The sequence below is a fragment of the Thalassophryne amazonica genome, chromosome 2, assembly GCF_902500255.1.
Source record: "Thalassophryne amazonica chromosome 2, fThaAma1.1, whole genome shotgun sequence".
In the NCBI taxonomy this organism is placed as follows: Eukaryota; Metazoa; Chordata; class Actinopteri; order Batrachoidiformes; family Batrachoididae; genus Thalassophryne; species Thalassophryne amazonica.
In genome coordinates this window covers 107,497,125-107,513,823 of record NC_047104.1, presented here as the reverse complement: position 1 = coordinate 107,513,823, position 16,699 = coordinate 107,497,125, and the positions used below count along the sequence as shown (strand labels likewise).

Genomic DNA, 16,699 nt, shown 5'->3' with positions numbered 1-16,699 from the left:
AGGCACATCCACAATTTCTCGGATAATCACTCGATGGAAAAACCACCGACAGCTGTCCGAACGCCATGTCAAAGCCGTCCTGCGATACCAAAACAGAGGTGGTTTTGTCTCACTCCAGTAGCGAATCCATCGTGACGCGCGAAGCCGCCGCTCGGCTTTCCATGACAAAATCTCTTGTTAAAGTGAAATCTGCCGGAAAATGGTTGATGTCCAGCTCTTGTGATAACCAGAGAAATTGCACACGATGGTCACGGATCCATACAGCCATCCGTTTAGAAATGAAATGGTCGCTCAGCCTGTCGATGGCGGCTTCGGAGCACGGCGCACCACCAGTCGCTCTGGGCCGTCCTTAAAGCGACAGTAACACTCCGTAATCTCTTTGAAGCCCATAAAATTTTCACCAAAAACCATCTGAATTTCTCGAATGGTGTCCACTTTGATGTCCCTCACAGTTTCTGAAAAAATTTTGATCAAGCAAAGCGGCAGTCTCTGAGCCATTCCTAAACAATGAAAAAAAACGACGAGAGGGGTGGACCACTCCTCACTCAAAGCCTGCTCACAGGCGAATGACGCAACCGACAGGCGTGAAAAAACTCACGCATGCGCACAAAGGTTCAAGCTTGGCTGACGCAATCACACGTGATTCAAATCCATATGGTTTTTGAAAAAAATGTCGGATACTTTTCTAATAGACCTCGTGTGTGTGTGTATGTATGTACGAGGTTTATTAGAAAACTAACCGGCAGTTTTATAAAAAAAAAAAAACTATATGGATTTGAATCACGTGCAATTACACCAGACATGCTTGAACCCTCGTGCGCATGTGTGAGTTTTTTTCACGCGTGTCGGTGACATCATCCGCCTGGTCCAGCCCTCTTGGCTGAAATCCTTTGTCTGAGACGCTGCTGGAGACGGCGCACGTTGCTTTATCAAAGTTTTTTCAGGGCCTGTGAGGGATATCCGAGTGGACACTGTTCGAGAAATTCTGCTGGTTTTCGGTGAAAAGTTTAACGGCTGATGAGAGGTTGTGGAGTTTCTTTCGCTTTAAGGACAGCTCACAAAGCGGATCGGCGCGGTCGGAGGTGGCGTCCGTCTGGCTGTTTCGAGCTGAAAACTTCCTAATTTAAGGCTCTGTTCACCCAGGACGTCGTCAGAGAACAGAGAAGTTTCAGAAGAAGTCGGCATGAGGAGTTTATGCGGACATTCCACTGTTAAAGGAGATTTTGTAATGAAAGAACGTGCGGGCAAATTCACCGAGTCGGTTCCGTGACGACGACGCAAATCCGTCTGCGCTGCGACAGGAAAAACACCTCCGTGTTGAAAGCCATTTGTAAAATTCAGGCGGCTTTTGATGCCTTTCAACAAGTGAGTATCTGAGAAATTGTTTAACAGCTGGGCATGTTCCAACTTGTCCGTTAAGGTTTCCAACGGAGGTGTTTTTCCTGTCGCGACCCCCCCGCTGTCGGGTCCGGCCTGACATGCGAATCTGCCCGCACGTTCTTTCATTACAAAATCTCCTTTAACAGTGGAATGTCCGCATAAACTCCTCATGCCGACTTCTTCTGAAACTTCTCTGTTCTCTGACGACGACCTGGGTGAGCAGAGCCTGAAATGTGGAAGTTTTCAGCTTGAAACAGCGAGACGACACCACCTTGGAGCGCAGATCGCCGTCAGGCGCCGTGGGCCGTCCTTAAAGCAACACTTACACACCAAAATCTCTCATCAGCCGTTAAAATTTTTACCGAAAACCAGCTGAATTTATCGAATGGTGTCCACTCAGTTGTGCCTTACAGTTTTGAAAAAATTTTGATCAAACAAAGCAGCAGTCTCTGAGCCATTCCTAAACAATGGAAAAAATCGACGAGAGGGTGGGCCACTCCTCACTCAAAGACTGCCCACAGGCGAATGACGTAACCGACAGGCGTGAAAAAACTCTCGCATGCCCACGAGGGTTCAAGCATGTCTGACATAATCACACGTGATTCAAATCCATATGGTTTTTGAAAAAAATAAGGTTGGATACTTTTCTAATAGACCTCGTATATGTATGTGTATATGTATATATATGTGTGTGTGTATGCGTATGTGTGTATGTGTATGTATTTGTGTGTATATGTGTATGTGTATGTATTTCCGTGTATATATGTGTATATATACGTGTATAAAAAACGCGGTTTGCTCTAGTGGCTGTTCTACCTCCACAGATGAAGCGAAAGGAAGCGCACTTTAAATTTAATATGTTTAACTATTTAAAAAAAAAGTTGTTTTTATTCAGATTTGATAAGAGTTTTTATCAGCAGGCTGTAGAATTAATTTATCAGTGCAGCTGTTGTGGAAATGTTGCACTCCACAGCCGTTTTTTTTCAAAGGCTTTGTTATTCGCCGAGTATCAACAGAAAACAAGGAATTTGACTTTGGTTTGAGCTGCACTGTACGGCATGTAGAAATATACACTAAACACTGAATAAATCACAGCAGTAAAAAAGTGCAAATGAAATGTGCAATAAGAAAAAAAAGAATACCCTGTCTGCAAAATGAAGATTTCACAGAGCGCCTGGGCTTAATGTTTGGCAAAGCTTCAAAACTCTTAATAATGTGAAAAATAAATAATTACCTGGGAAAACAGAGAGGGAACATCCTAAACTTAAAAATCTGCATGATTGCACAGCGACATTGTGCCATTGCTCAGGGAGAGCCCTGCCACTACTGATATTGTTTAAAAATACAACAGTACTTTTTTATCCGATTGCTCGTTTAATTGATAAAATAAGCAATAGAATTCTCGATTCCAAAAATATTCGATAGCTGCAGCCCTAAGGCAACAGTGCTAACCACTAATCCACCAAGCTGCCTCTTGAAGGACTTATGTTGTTTTTTTTTAATACATTATATTTGCCACTTACATTTTACATAGATTGAATAATTTACGATATTTAATCACGCAAGATTTACTACCACACAATTATAGTGAGGCAAATAAGTATTTGATCCACTGGAAGTTTTCCCACCTACAAAGAAGAGAGGTCTGTAATTTATATCATAAATACACTTTAACTGTGAGACAGAACCTTGAAAAAAATCAGAAAATCACATTGTAAGATTTTTTTTTTAAATAATTGCATTTTATTGCATGAAGTAAGTATTTGATCACCTACCAACCAGCAAGAATTCTGGCTGTCACAGACTGTTAGGGTTTCTTTAAGAAGCCCTCCTATTTTCCACTCTTTACCTGTATTAATTGCACCCGTTTGAACTTTTTACCTGTATAAAAGACACCTGTCCACACAATCAATCCCACTCCAACCTGTCCACCATGGCCAAGACCATAGAGCTGTCTAAGGACATCTAGGACAAAACCGTAGACCTGCACAACGCTGGGATGGGCTACAGGACAACAGGCAAGCAGCTTGGCGAGAAGGCAACTGTTGGTGCAATTATTAGAAAATGTAAAAAATACAAAATGACTGAAATCTTGTTTGGGGCTCCACCTAAGAGCTTGCCTCAAGGGGTAATGATGATACTAAGAAAGCCCAGAACAACATGTGAGGACCTGGTCAATGACTTGGAGAGCTGGGACCACAGTCACAAAGATTACATAAGTAACACACTACGCCATCATGGTTTAAAATCCTGTAGAGCATGCAAGGTCCCCCTGCTCAAGCCAGCACATGTCCAGACCCGCTTGAAGTTCACCAGTGACCATCTGGATGAACCAGAGGAGGCATGGGAGAAGGTCATGTGGTCAGATGAGACCAAAATAGAGCTTTTTGGTATCAACTCCACTCGTCGTGTTTGGAGGATGAGAACAACCCGAAGAACATCGTCCCAACCATGAAAAAAATGAATGAAAACTGTTTATTTTTTCGAACATTTGATACAACAACAATTACAAGATAGATCAGTAAAGACAACAACAAAAAAGTTCTTACTGTGTACCCAACATGTCCGAAAAGGGGTAGGGTGAAGCATCAGCTTATTTATCCCTACCCCTTCTTCCCCACAACCAGTAATACCCTTTGCCACATATACACATAGATTCCTACACACCCAAACCGATATCAATATATATATATATATATATATATATATACATACACACATCAACATACATACACATATACATACACATATATACACATACACATATATATACACAAACATAAATATACACCTACACATACCTACTTACATATAAAATACTATATATTTACAAGCTGAAGCAAAAAACAAAAACACCCTAACCCTCATTACCCTTCCTCCTCCCTATACCTAGAAAAAAACATATTTTTGTACCGCTGTTTGAACTGGTTCATGCTTGGACATTGCTTGAGCCCCACTCCCAATCTGTTCCACATCCTCACCCCACAGACAGAAATACAGAAACCTTTTAATGTTGTTCGTGCCCACTGATGCTTTAAATTAAATTTCCCCCTCAGACTGTAATCCCCTGATCTGTTAAAAACATATTTTAATATTTGCTGGAAGTAAATTGTTTATTGCTTTATACACAATTTGTACTGTTTGAAAATGAACCAAGTCTGTGAATTTTAAGAATTTGGATTGTAAAATAGTGGATTTGTATGATCTCTATAGCCAGTATTATGAATAATTCTTATAGCTCTTTTCTGCATTACTGATAGTGATTGTGTTGTACCTTTATAAGTATTACCCCATACCTCTGCACAGTACTGTAAATATGGTAAAACCAGTGAGCAGTAAAGAATGCGGAGTGAGTTGTGGTCCAGAATATGTTTCGCTTGTTTAGAACTGAAATGCTTCTTGACAGTTTACTTTGTATATGTTTTATATGAGTCTTCCAGTTTATCTTATCATCTATTATCACCCCCAGAAACTTATTTTCATGTACCCTTTCAATATCTACCCCCTCGACTTGTAACTGAACCTGTATGTCTGTATTACAATAGCCAAATAACATGTATTTTGTTTTAATTAAGTTTAATGATAATTTGTTTCTGTCAAACCATATTTTCAATTTTCCCATTTCTATACTGATCCTCCTCAGTAACTCCTGCAAATCCCCCCCTGAACAAAAAATGCTTGTGTCATCTGCAAATAATACTAATTTTAATATTTTGGAAACATTGACAATATCATTTATATAAATTAGAAACAGTTTTGGACCCAATACTGACCCCTGTGGGACGCCACAAGCATTGTCCAAGCATGATGATGTATATTCCCCCAACTTCACAAACTGTTTTCTGTTACTTAAGTAGCTTCTCACCCAGTGCAACACCAACCCCCTAATCCCATACTGTTCAAGTTTATTGATTAATATGTCATGATTGATTGTATCAAAAGCCTTTTTAAGGTCTATAAATATTCCAACTGAATGTAATTTGTGGTCTATGGCGTTTGTAATCTCCTCAACTGATTCTATTAATGCAAGTGATGTTGAACTATGTGCTCTGAATCCATATTGACTATCAGTAAGTAATTTATGTTTATTTATGAATTTGTCTAATCTATTATTGAATAACTTTTCTAATAATTTGGAAAATTGTGGAAGCAAAGAAACAGGTCTATAATTTGTGAAGTGGTGTCTATCCCCAGTCTTATACAGCGGCACAACCTTAGCTATTTTCATTTGATTGGGAAATTTACCGGTTTGAAATAAGTTACAGATGTATGTTAATGGTTCTACAATCCATTCAATGACCTGTTTTACCACCACCATATCAATTTCATTTAAATCGGTAGATGTTTATATTTACAATTATTCACAATGTCTATAATTTCATTTCCATCCACTGCTGTGAGGAACATTGAACAGGGATTTCTTTCTATGAGATTATTATCCCAATCCTCAGGTTGGGAATCGGGAATTTTTTCTGCCAAGCTTGGTCCAATATTTACAAAAAAATTATTAAAACCGTTGACTACCTCATCCTTATTTTCCTTCTTGACATTATTATCAATGAAATACTGAGGGTAACTCTGTTTTTTATTACCATTTTTGATAATGCTATTTAATATATCCCATATTCTTTTAATATTGTTTTTGTTATTATATAATATGTTACTATAATATTCCTTCCTACATACCCGTATAATATTAGTTAATCTATTTTTGTATTTCTTATATCTATTTTCTGCCTCTTTAGTCTTTAGTTTTATGAATTCTCTATATAGTGTATTTTTCTTATTACATGCATTTCGTAACCCTTTCGTCATCCATGGTCGAGCTTGGATTTTTTTGTTTTCTGTAGTCTTGTTTAATTGGACAATTTTTATCATATAATGATGTAAATATTTGTAAAAAAGTTTCATATGCACTATCAACATCACTTTCACTGTATACCTTTTCCCAGTTTTGCTCCTGTAAATCCTTCTTTAGTGTGTTCATGTTTTCCTCTGTCCGCACTCGCCTGTATTTTATTTTCTCCTCTGGCTGATTCCGCCGATGGTTTCTATTATAAACGATGAAAACTGGTAGATGATCACTAATGTCATTGATTAATAATCCACTCACAGTGTTATTCTCAATATCATTGCTGAATATATTATCAATTAAGGTAGCACTATGGGATGTAATTCTGCTTGGCCTGGTGATTTTTGGATATAAACTCATACTGTACATTATACTGATAAATTCATCTGTTATTGTATGCTTATTTGGATTGAGCAGATCAATATTTAAGTCACCACAAATGAACACAGTTTTTTGATTAGTTTTTGAGAACATTTTTCCCATACAGTCAGTGAATGTTTCAATACAAGATCCTGGTGCTCTATATATACAGCTGACTAATACATTTTTGCTTTTTTCTTCACATATTTCAATAGTTATACATTCTAATAAGTTATCAATCACAGTTGTCATATTGTCTACTATTTTATAATCCATGTTCTTATCCACATACACAGCCACTCCTCCTCCACTCTTATTCTTTCTGTTTACACAATTAAATTCATATCCATCCAGTTCAAAATCCATTCCTTTATCTTCATTGATCCATGTTTCTTATATAGCAATTATGTTAAATATTTTTTTAAACTGACTTAAATATTCTTTAATGTTGTTAAAGTTTGCATATAGACTTCTGCTGTTGAAATGGATTATTGATAATTTGTTATCCGTTCTAATGATCCGATTAAACTGTTCATCTGTATAATAGCAACAACTGTCATTGATATTTGAGAAGAAATTATTGTCCGGGTCTATATCGTGCTCCAAGTCCAGTACATTGTGGTCTGTGTATTTAAATGTTCTCAGTTCTACTTTTCCATGATCAGCAATCCTTTGAGTTATATCCTTCTTGTCTCCAGATGTAGATGAATAGGTAGTAGATGAATAGGTTCCTCTGGTCTGTGTCATGGTGTTGTGATGTGTTTGTGTCCTCATACCTTATTGGTCATATTTGACCAGATCCTCGATGTTCCTGATTACCATAACCTTCGCTTGTTCTGGTGTTCCATTCAATTTGATAAATGTTTTGCAGTTGGATGTCCATGTCTGTTGAATTTTTCCCTGCTTTTTTAAGAAACGAGCTTTCCTGGCGATGTCTGCGTTTCTTTTGGTCAGATGTTCATTGATGAATACGTTTGTTCCTTTGAGTTTCCGTCCCTGTTTTAACAATGCCATTTTATGTTTTCTGTTGACAAACCTCATTATAACTGCTCGCTTGTCTCCATCCTCTCTCCTGGGCAGGGGGTGGCACGCTTCAATGTTATTACAGTCCATTTGAATACCTTTAGATTGCAGGAAGTCAGCCACCTGTTGTTCCACTGAGCTGCCTCCTGCTCGTTGGCCTCCCCTCCGCTGTCTTCTGACACCGCCCGTGCGTAGGATCGAGGTTTAATATGAATTCCTGTAATAATAACGTCGTTCATCCTTGTGTACTGTTCCAACTCCGCAACACGGTTCTCCAGGTACACCAGACGCCGGTCTTTCTCGGCATTCTGGATCCGGAGAGCCTTCACTTCTTCCACCAGCTCCATAATGGATTTCTGCTGCATTTTAACCACAGAGATTTCCTCAGACAAAAAGTCCAGGGACTTCTTGATATCGTCTCCCTCCTCAGCCGTCAGTGCCTTCTTCGGACCCATGGTCAGATAACTCCGCGCTGGCGCCTCGGGCCTCGGTAAAGCCGCGCCGGTGGAACTGCGCTGACGCCTCGGGCCTCAGGTGGAGCCGTGCCGGTGGATGTGCGCTGACGCCTCGGGCCTCGGTAAAGCCGCGCCGGTGGAACTGCGCTGACGCCTCGGGCTTCAGGTGGAGCCGCGCCGGTGGATGTGCGCCGGCGCCTCGGGCTTCAGGTGGAGCCGCGCCGGTGGAACTGCGCTGACGCCTCGGGCTTCAGGTGGAGCCGCGCTGGTGGATGTGCGCTGACGCCTCGGGCCTCAGTAAAGCCGCGCCGGTGGAACTGCGCTGACGCCTCGGGCTTCAGGTGGAGCCGCGCCGGTGGATGTGCGCCGGCGCCTCGGGCTTCAGGTGGAGCCGCGCCGGTGGAACTGCGCTGACGCCTCAAGCTTCAGGTGGAGCCGCGCCGGTGGATGTGCTCTGACGCCTCGGGCCTCGGTAAAGCCGCGCCGGTGGAACTGCGCTGACGCCTCGGGCTTCAGGTGGAGCCGCGCCGGTGGATGTGCGCTGACACCTCGGGAGACAGTCCAGGGTCCGGTTTGGATTGTCGGTTTGGGCGTAATGATCAGTCCTTTGAAATGGAGTCCTTTGTATTTGTTGTTGCAACCCCCGAGTGAAAATAAGGTAGCAGCCAAAGGGACTGATAGATGTACCATGTATAAAGCATGGGGGTGGAAAGATCATTTTTTGGGGGTGCTTTTCTGCAAAGGGGACAGGACGACTGCACCGTATTGAAGGGAAGATTGATGAGGTCATGTATCGCAAGATTTTGGCAAACAACCTCCTTCCCTCAGTAAGAGCATTGAAGATGGATCGTGGCTGGGTCTTCAGCATCACAATGATCCCAAACACCAAGCCAGGACAACTAAGGAGTGGCTCCGCAAGAAGCAGTTCAAGGTCCTGGAGTGGCCTATCCAGTCTCCAGACCTGAACTCAATTGAAAATCTTTGGAGAAAGTTGAAACTCAAAACCTGAAAGATCTGGAGAAGATCTGTATGGAGTGGACCAAAATCCCTGCTGCAGTGTGTGCAAACTTGGTCAAGAACTACAGGAAAAAGGTTTCTCTACGTTCTTCTGTTTTTCTATTGTATCAAATACTTATTTCATGCCGTGAAATACAAATTAAGTATTTAAAAATCAGAGATTTTTTTTTTTAAGATTCTGACTCTCACAGTTGAAGTGTTGTGCTGTGTTTACACATAACAGTGACAAGTCACAAATGTCACGAAGTATATATTCTTAGCTGGTGATCACAAATGTGATGATTTGGGGCAGAGGCGTCGGGTGTCCTCATGAACTGCTGCAACCTGTTGTCACGCATTACGATTAATGGCACATGTTGCTGGTGAATTATCGGGAACCATTACGCATGGTCAAGAATAATGTTCCGCGCTGTTGCGCACTGTTCTGTGCTGTTTTGCGCTGTTGCACGTAACAGGGCATCGGTACGTTCTGTCACATTGTAAATGAGGCGAATTGTCTACACACACACACACACACACCCATATTCATCCTACCATCAGCTGCTGAACAATTCATATTGCTCCAATTTGCTCATCAAAATCTAGATTAATCCACAGCAGAAGAACTTTGTGACTGCATGCTTAGTTGGGCTCTGTGCAATGGAGTGGCGCAGAGAGGAGGAGGAGATGGAGAGAACCAGATGTGTGGCTCCTCGCGGCTCTCGTCTCGCTTGTTTTCCCAAACATCAGGAACAACAGCAGCAGCAGGTGGAACACCTACAGGAGTGCGGTGATGAGCATTGGAATGAGTCTTTTAGCCGAATTGGTGTCACTGTCCTTGTTCAGCATACTGCAGCAATGAAACTGAATGCGGTGCAGCAGGGTTTAATTATCCACACGTCAGAGAAGAACGCTGTCACGCTCTATTAAGGATCACCACTAATCAAGACGGATCAACACACTCAGTTGTGACCTCCACGACATGAGGCAAAATGAGGGTGGTGTGTGACATTCGTGGAAGATTTTTTTTGACAGCCAAAAACATGCTCCACGAAAATCACGAATATCACGCACCAACACGCACTATTAAGAAACCTATTCAGATACATTAAGTCACGTTAAGAATGTCAGGTATGTGACAAGAATGATGCAAATATGACATTCGTAATGCGTCCTGCCTATGTGTAAACGCAGCATAAGATAAAAATTAGACCTCTCCATTCTTTGTAGGTGGGAAAACTTGTAAAATCGACAGTGGATGAAATACTTATTTGCCTCACTGCATATGGCAGATAGACTATGGAGCAAGTCCACTTTTTCTCTTCGTTCGTGATCTCAGTCCGGGGAGGGCATGAAAACTTCACTGTAAACCGGAAATATTATTCCATACATGAAAATCGTTGTTTCCCCTGGAAATACTTAACACCATAGCGAGAATTTTGAGGAAATTTGCATCAGTTTGAGAAAATACGGTTTGTAGTTGAGCCAAAATTTTGACCAGTTGTGGGTTGTTTTTCATGATCTCCTCCAGTCATGCAGCATATGCACCAAGGGACAGTCCTTGTGTCATAATCAAAAGCCCTGACACAGGCATGTTCATCATAGGGATTTCACTGTTAAAGAAAGTGCCATGTCGTTTGCTGTTTCTCACTGGTAGAGGTGTAAATCTCTGCACACTCGATTTAGGAACTATTCATGACAGTATTGGAAGTGATGTGGCCACCTCTCTCATTAATCTGCACTGCTTGACTGGTTGTGACAGTGTCAGTGCTTTGGCAAAAGCAAGAAAAAGGCACCGAAGCTTCTTCTGAAGAACCCATGTCTAAGGTGTTCCAGCAAATGGGGGCCACCCTCCAAAAAACAAGGGGTGTGTGTTGTAAGATTGCACTAGAACATGTGAAGCTGAGAATTTTGTGTGCTGCGTTGCATTTCATTTCTTTCGATATGCGTTAATCTACCAGCAGCATTTGAACTGAACATGACGTTCATTTTGTGTCATGCAGCTGTCATGATTTTTGTTTACCTATGTACATGGAAGTTGATAAAGGTAAGACTTTATGGGAATCTTTTCAAACATGTCAAGGCAAACACCCAGGGCATCTTTTTGTGAGCTTAATTACATATCTTGAAATCAATTTCAGTATGCTGTAGAAAAGATATTTTATATGTAATTGTTCACTGGTTTGTCTACAGTGTTTTTATGATGATGCAAGTTAGTTTATTGCTAGTTTAAAATTCATATTTTAAATTTCTTGTGGATATTGCTAATGTTTTATTTTAAAAGTGCTAAAGGTTGTTGGGTATAGCATTGCATAATATGTCTTGCGTATAAACCTGTTAGAGTTGGGAGGAGTAAGGGTGTGTTCACAGTAGCTGCACAGTTTAGTGAGATTCAGAATAACAGACTTTGACATGTGGCAGGTGAAAGTGAAGTCTTGCTACAAAGTTTGATATTTTGCAGGGTAAAATGGAACTTATGATGGCATTTTAAGAGTATTATGAAAATTGCCTAAAGTACATGTGGATGTTATTGCAGTGCTCGGGGATATTTGTCAGTTATTGAATGCATTTTGACTTTCTTTGAATGAAGAACCAAACACTCAGCAACTGCAAAGCTGTCATGAACCCCCTCCCCCCCTTTGTTTCTCTAATGAATTGATTGAAATTTGAGCACAGAAGAAACAAATTTTTCATATTTGACTTTTTAATCTAGACATTATAAGAATTACGTTGTCTTTTAAGATGATGTATTGATTTAGATTTACCAGCAGAGGGCTCAGTGGTCTTTGCCTTCAGTTTGCCCTTGACTAATTTCTGTGTGCTCCCATGTAGCTGCTCATTAATTTTAAAATAGTAATGCATATATTTTGAAGAAATACGGAATGCACCACACACACACAGCATTGTGTAGATGTGACTAACTTTAATAACGTTACTGTTTTCCAACATAGAAGACATGACAAAATATGTAAGTTCCAGTACTAATGTTCTGATAAGTGTTGTAGTAAGTATTGTTTGCAGATTTATTCTCAGCAATGCTACAAAATTACATAACCAAATATTAATTGAAAAGAATACTGATTCATAATGAATTTTGACTAAATCAGTGTACATTTGATTGACTCAGGTGGCATGCTGCCTTTGAGACCATGCCAAATTATGGCAGACTACTGTTGAGCTTCCCTTTAGGTCACAGTGTAAAAGGCCACATCTTTAACATCTGTGAGATGTTAACGGTGTTTGAGAGGGACCCCTGAGACATCTGTGCACTGACTTCCTTAAGCCTAGTTTGAGTCGTACTCTCATAATAAGATGGCTCCAGTTAGGTTGACCACACTGTTCGGTGGGACATCCTGACAATTTGTGGGATCCCCAACAAGTTGCTGGATATCACAGCAGCCTGCACCGGTACTGTGTATGCTCTGTGGAGTGGGGGCAACATCTGACCTTTTCCCAGTGAATTCTGGTGTCGTTCAGAAATCTGTTCTGGTTCCTACACTTTAAAGCTTGTATGAACTGCACTGGGAAAAAAACATGTCTAATTTCCATGATTTAAATATGTACAACCAGTTGCACATGTTCAAAATGTGTCCAAATAACAGTTTTTAGTTTCTAATTGAGATGCATTGTCTTTTCACCTCTATATATAGGTGTCAAACTGATTCCAGAAAGGGCCAAGAGGGTGCAGGTTTTCTTTGTAGCCACCACCTCCACCAGGTGATTTCACTGATGAACTCTTCCTATCTGCTCAAAGTGACGTTCATCAGTGAAATGACCTGCTGGAGTTGCTGGTTACAAAGAAAACCTGCACCCTCTTGAACCTTTCTGGAATCAGTTTGACACCTATGCATTAGTGGCTGAAGCTGCCCATTTCCATTTGTGTAACATGACTGATTCAACATCCTTTCTATGGCTAATGGGTCTTGGGGCCTTTATAGGACTTACTCTCTGTTGTATGAGTGCAAGATGTCTTCAGGTGGTTGAGAATATGCGAGTCAAAGTTTTAACTACAACTAGGAGATTTGATCACATCACACCTGCCTTGGCCTGCTTCATTGTCTTCCTATGAGAGTGGTAGCAGATTTTTAAGATTGTGTTGTTGACATAAGATTCTTAAAGACTGTGCACCCACTTACCTTGTGGAACTCATCGAGTGTTGTGTATCCTTCTTGTGCCCTGGGGTTCCATAATGCTGGGTTACTTTTTGTTCTTCAGCTTAAGAAATCTGCTGACTGTAGAGCTTTGAATTATTGTGCTCGTCTACTGGTGGATATTGCAAAATCTGATTCTCTCACATCTTTTAAGGTCAAAGATAAAACATTTATAGCATATGGTTTTAACTGATGTCAGTTAAGTTGTTTGTGCATATTAGAGTTTTGATTTTTAATGTTCTTATTAGTTGTTAAAAGTTATATTACCTTTGGTATGCTGTTGTGTTATGTAAAGCACTTAACTGTAAGTGCTGTGTAAGTAAAGTCATTATTTAGCAGGCTATTCTAAAACCAACTAGCAGGCTATTCTGAAACCAAACTGGGCCTAGACAGGATCCAGTAACACAAAAAAAATGAAATTAGTGTGTTTTGCTTTTTCCAAGACGCTGTCTCTCCAGCAACTCTTACGGTTCCTCCTGGCTTATAAAAATTCCTGTAGGCGCTAGGAGGTGGTGGTGGTTGGTGGAATGAACCCTCAGGCCAGCACAGTTTTCTTTCTGCCTCCTCCCAGCTGGAAAAGAAACTTTCATCACCGTCTGATTTATGGGCTGTTAGGATTCCCCTTTGAGATTAGAAGGTCTTTTTTGGATTCTTCTCACCCCCTCTATGAAAATAAGCAATGTTTTTCTATTGTTTTACACATCTAATTTGGGTGCAGTAGTCAGGAAAGAAATTTTAAAGGATTGTTTTGCTATAGGTTATGTTTGTACTGCATACACCATTGTGCATGCTGGGAGCACCTTCAATGCTATTGGCAGTGTGAGCTTCTCTGCTGTTGTTTGTGTGTTGAGGTGTCTTTAAACAAGATACTGAACCCCAATTTCCTCCATGGATGCAAATCTGAAACCTGCATGGAAGCTCCTGGGATTTGTATATACAGTATGTGATTGTAAATTGGATTAAAGGTGCTCTTTAAAATGTGTAAGTGCAGTTTTACATGCTTTGGCCCAATTGCAATACAGTCATTTGGCAAATTATAGGAAAAATCTGAATAAATGAGTGAAGAATACAGGTACCCCTGTCCACAGGGCACAAGTGGACACTGAATGTTCTGAGTTTGGAAGTGATGTGAATTTTATGCCTTAGCCTTCATTCACCACATCTCAACCTAGTTGAACACCTATGAGATTTTCAGTTGATGTCAGACAACGCTCTTCACCACCACCAAACACCAAATGAAGGAATACCTCTTGGAAGAATGGCGTACCATCCATCCAGTCCTCTGGAGATGCTCATTTATCTAGCTCATGGTATCCAAGTAGGTTAGGTTAGGTCAGCTGGACTTGTTTAATTCCTTGAAGATATTTCACTCTTCATCCAGAAGAAACTTCATGAAACTTTTCTCGGTAAAGAGCAAAACGTCCCTTTGATGTTATGTGTCGGACGCAGCTCGGAGAACCGACCAGCGTTTGAAGGACCCAGTATGAAATAAGCAGAGCACGGTACAAAGGCTAACTGAATTTAATACATAACAGTGAAAATGTAAGAACAGAAAGTGCGGTCTGGCGTGGTGCGCTCCCAGCAGCGCTAACGGTCCGGAGCCAGAAGCTGTTTCGGACCCAAGGACCCCGCCGACACCCCCCAGGTGGCCGCAACAACCGAGTCTGTGAAAGAAGGAACCATTATGTGAGTCCACACTCTACACACAGAACACTTAAAGGTGTACAAACAGCAAACACTTCCTGGCTTGATTGCTGATCAGCTTCCAACCTGCGGGCATGGAACATCCAGTTCACAAAACTCCACCGCAGTGGAAGCTGATACATGACTAACAAACAGCTCAATACAATAAGGTGTGAGGGACACCACATTTACTGACTGTATAACTGTTAGTCACAAAATCTAACGTACCTCAGGAAGTGTGCTGACGAGCGTGAGACCTCACCCCCTCCTCTTTAACAGACTGTGCATCAAACCTGGACGTTTCTCAGCATCCGCTGCTGATGAGATGGCTCCCGAGACGACGATCTCACCCGTCTGGTCACAAGGTCGAGTCTCTGGCAAATACACACTGTGCACTCCAGTCTTAAATGCCAACATGCTCCAATCCATCCAGATGCACCTCAGCTGTGAGTCCTGACGAGTCGCAGGTGATCAGGGTGAGGTCCTGACAGCCTCAGCAACACAGCCACTCAGTCCCAAATGCACGCCACCTGGGAGGAAAACAAACAGACAAACAAACCGGCAGCCAGGCCCCCCCCAGCCATATAACATTTGACCTGACTCAAACCTACTTGGATCCCTCCATTCAAGTTCCACTGCCTTGTCCATTTGTGATTTGCATGATATTTGTCAGACAGTATTTGTTGCTTAAAAGACAATTGAATGTGGCTATGGTAAGTTTAATAGCTGTTGCAATAAATGACATACACATTGGTCAGTCTCCTTGCCACCAAATTAAACCCTACTTGCCCTGTTGTTTACCAGAAACAAATGATTTTGCTAATGGCCTAATGACCAATGATAAAATCGTGTTTCCCAAGCTGTCAATACAGAATGTTTTTTTGGGGGGGGGGTGTTGTGAAGATTACAAATACCATGTGTTTTTAGTGTTAATACTGCCAAATATGCAGTGTAGCCAGTTATAATTCTCAGGTTTGTTCTTTTTGATTATTTTGGTTTCCATATGTACATTTTCCACACCATTTCATTTGTTTACAGGCTCACTGGTTCTGGGAGGCCTACTTCAGCTCCATGAAGGCTATTGGCTTGACTACACTCCAGATCATCAATGACAGAATTTATCCATATGCTGCACAGTCTTATGAACAATGGAACAATCCACCTGTGGTGGTACGTACCCATTTTGCTCATTTCTATCCATTTATCTTGTTTGGAAAAATGTGTCGACGTGTTTTTACGTTTAGATAGTACTTTTGGAATTGGGTCATAAGTTATGAGATTTTGTTCTTAGCTGCTGAATTGCTTTCAGAAATATCTTTGTTTTTATTGGGTTACAAATAATGTACTCATGCTAGGCACTCCACACCATGCTTGAGCACATTGGACCTCCAAATTTCAGTTAGTTTAACAAGTGTCAGTGCTCTTGTCTAGGCATGGTGCACATTATCATGTCTCGCCCAGCTTGGAGGGATGTCTTTGGGTACGTTCCAGCTGGACTCCTGCACGTTATGCTTGTGTGGTTACAAACCATGCCGGAACATGGGCTTGGAAGTCATATCACTGACGTGACCGTTCAATTAAACAGTTACTATTAATATTATGATTACTACATGCACCTGTCAGTGATGATTCCGATGCCTTTTACCTTTTTTGTAAAACGACCTGTAGAAAGTAGCACAGGTTATATTAATCCCACTGATATCCTGTGGAATATGAGTTTTCCTTTGTTGATCTCCAGTATGTAGGCGCATAAAGATGGATTTGGAAAACAGTCTTCCCTGCCATCCACAGAGATTTGA

The 16,699-nt window shown here is 41.1% G+C and overlaps 1 protein-coding gene across 1 annotated transcript in view; it reads left to right on the top strand.

The window, feature by feature from the left end:
* LOC117528716 (exostosin-2) overlaps nt 1–16,699 on the top strand; it is a 74,660-nt gene that overhangs the window by 31,027 nt on the left and 26,934 nt on the right. Inside the window, exon 9 of the mRNA XM_034191356.1 lies at nt 15,939–16,070. Within this exon, the coding sequence (XP_034047247.1) occupies nt 15,939–16,070 (132 nt within the window). The remainder of the gene's footprint in view (nt 1–15,938; nt 16,071–16,699) is intronic.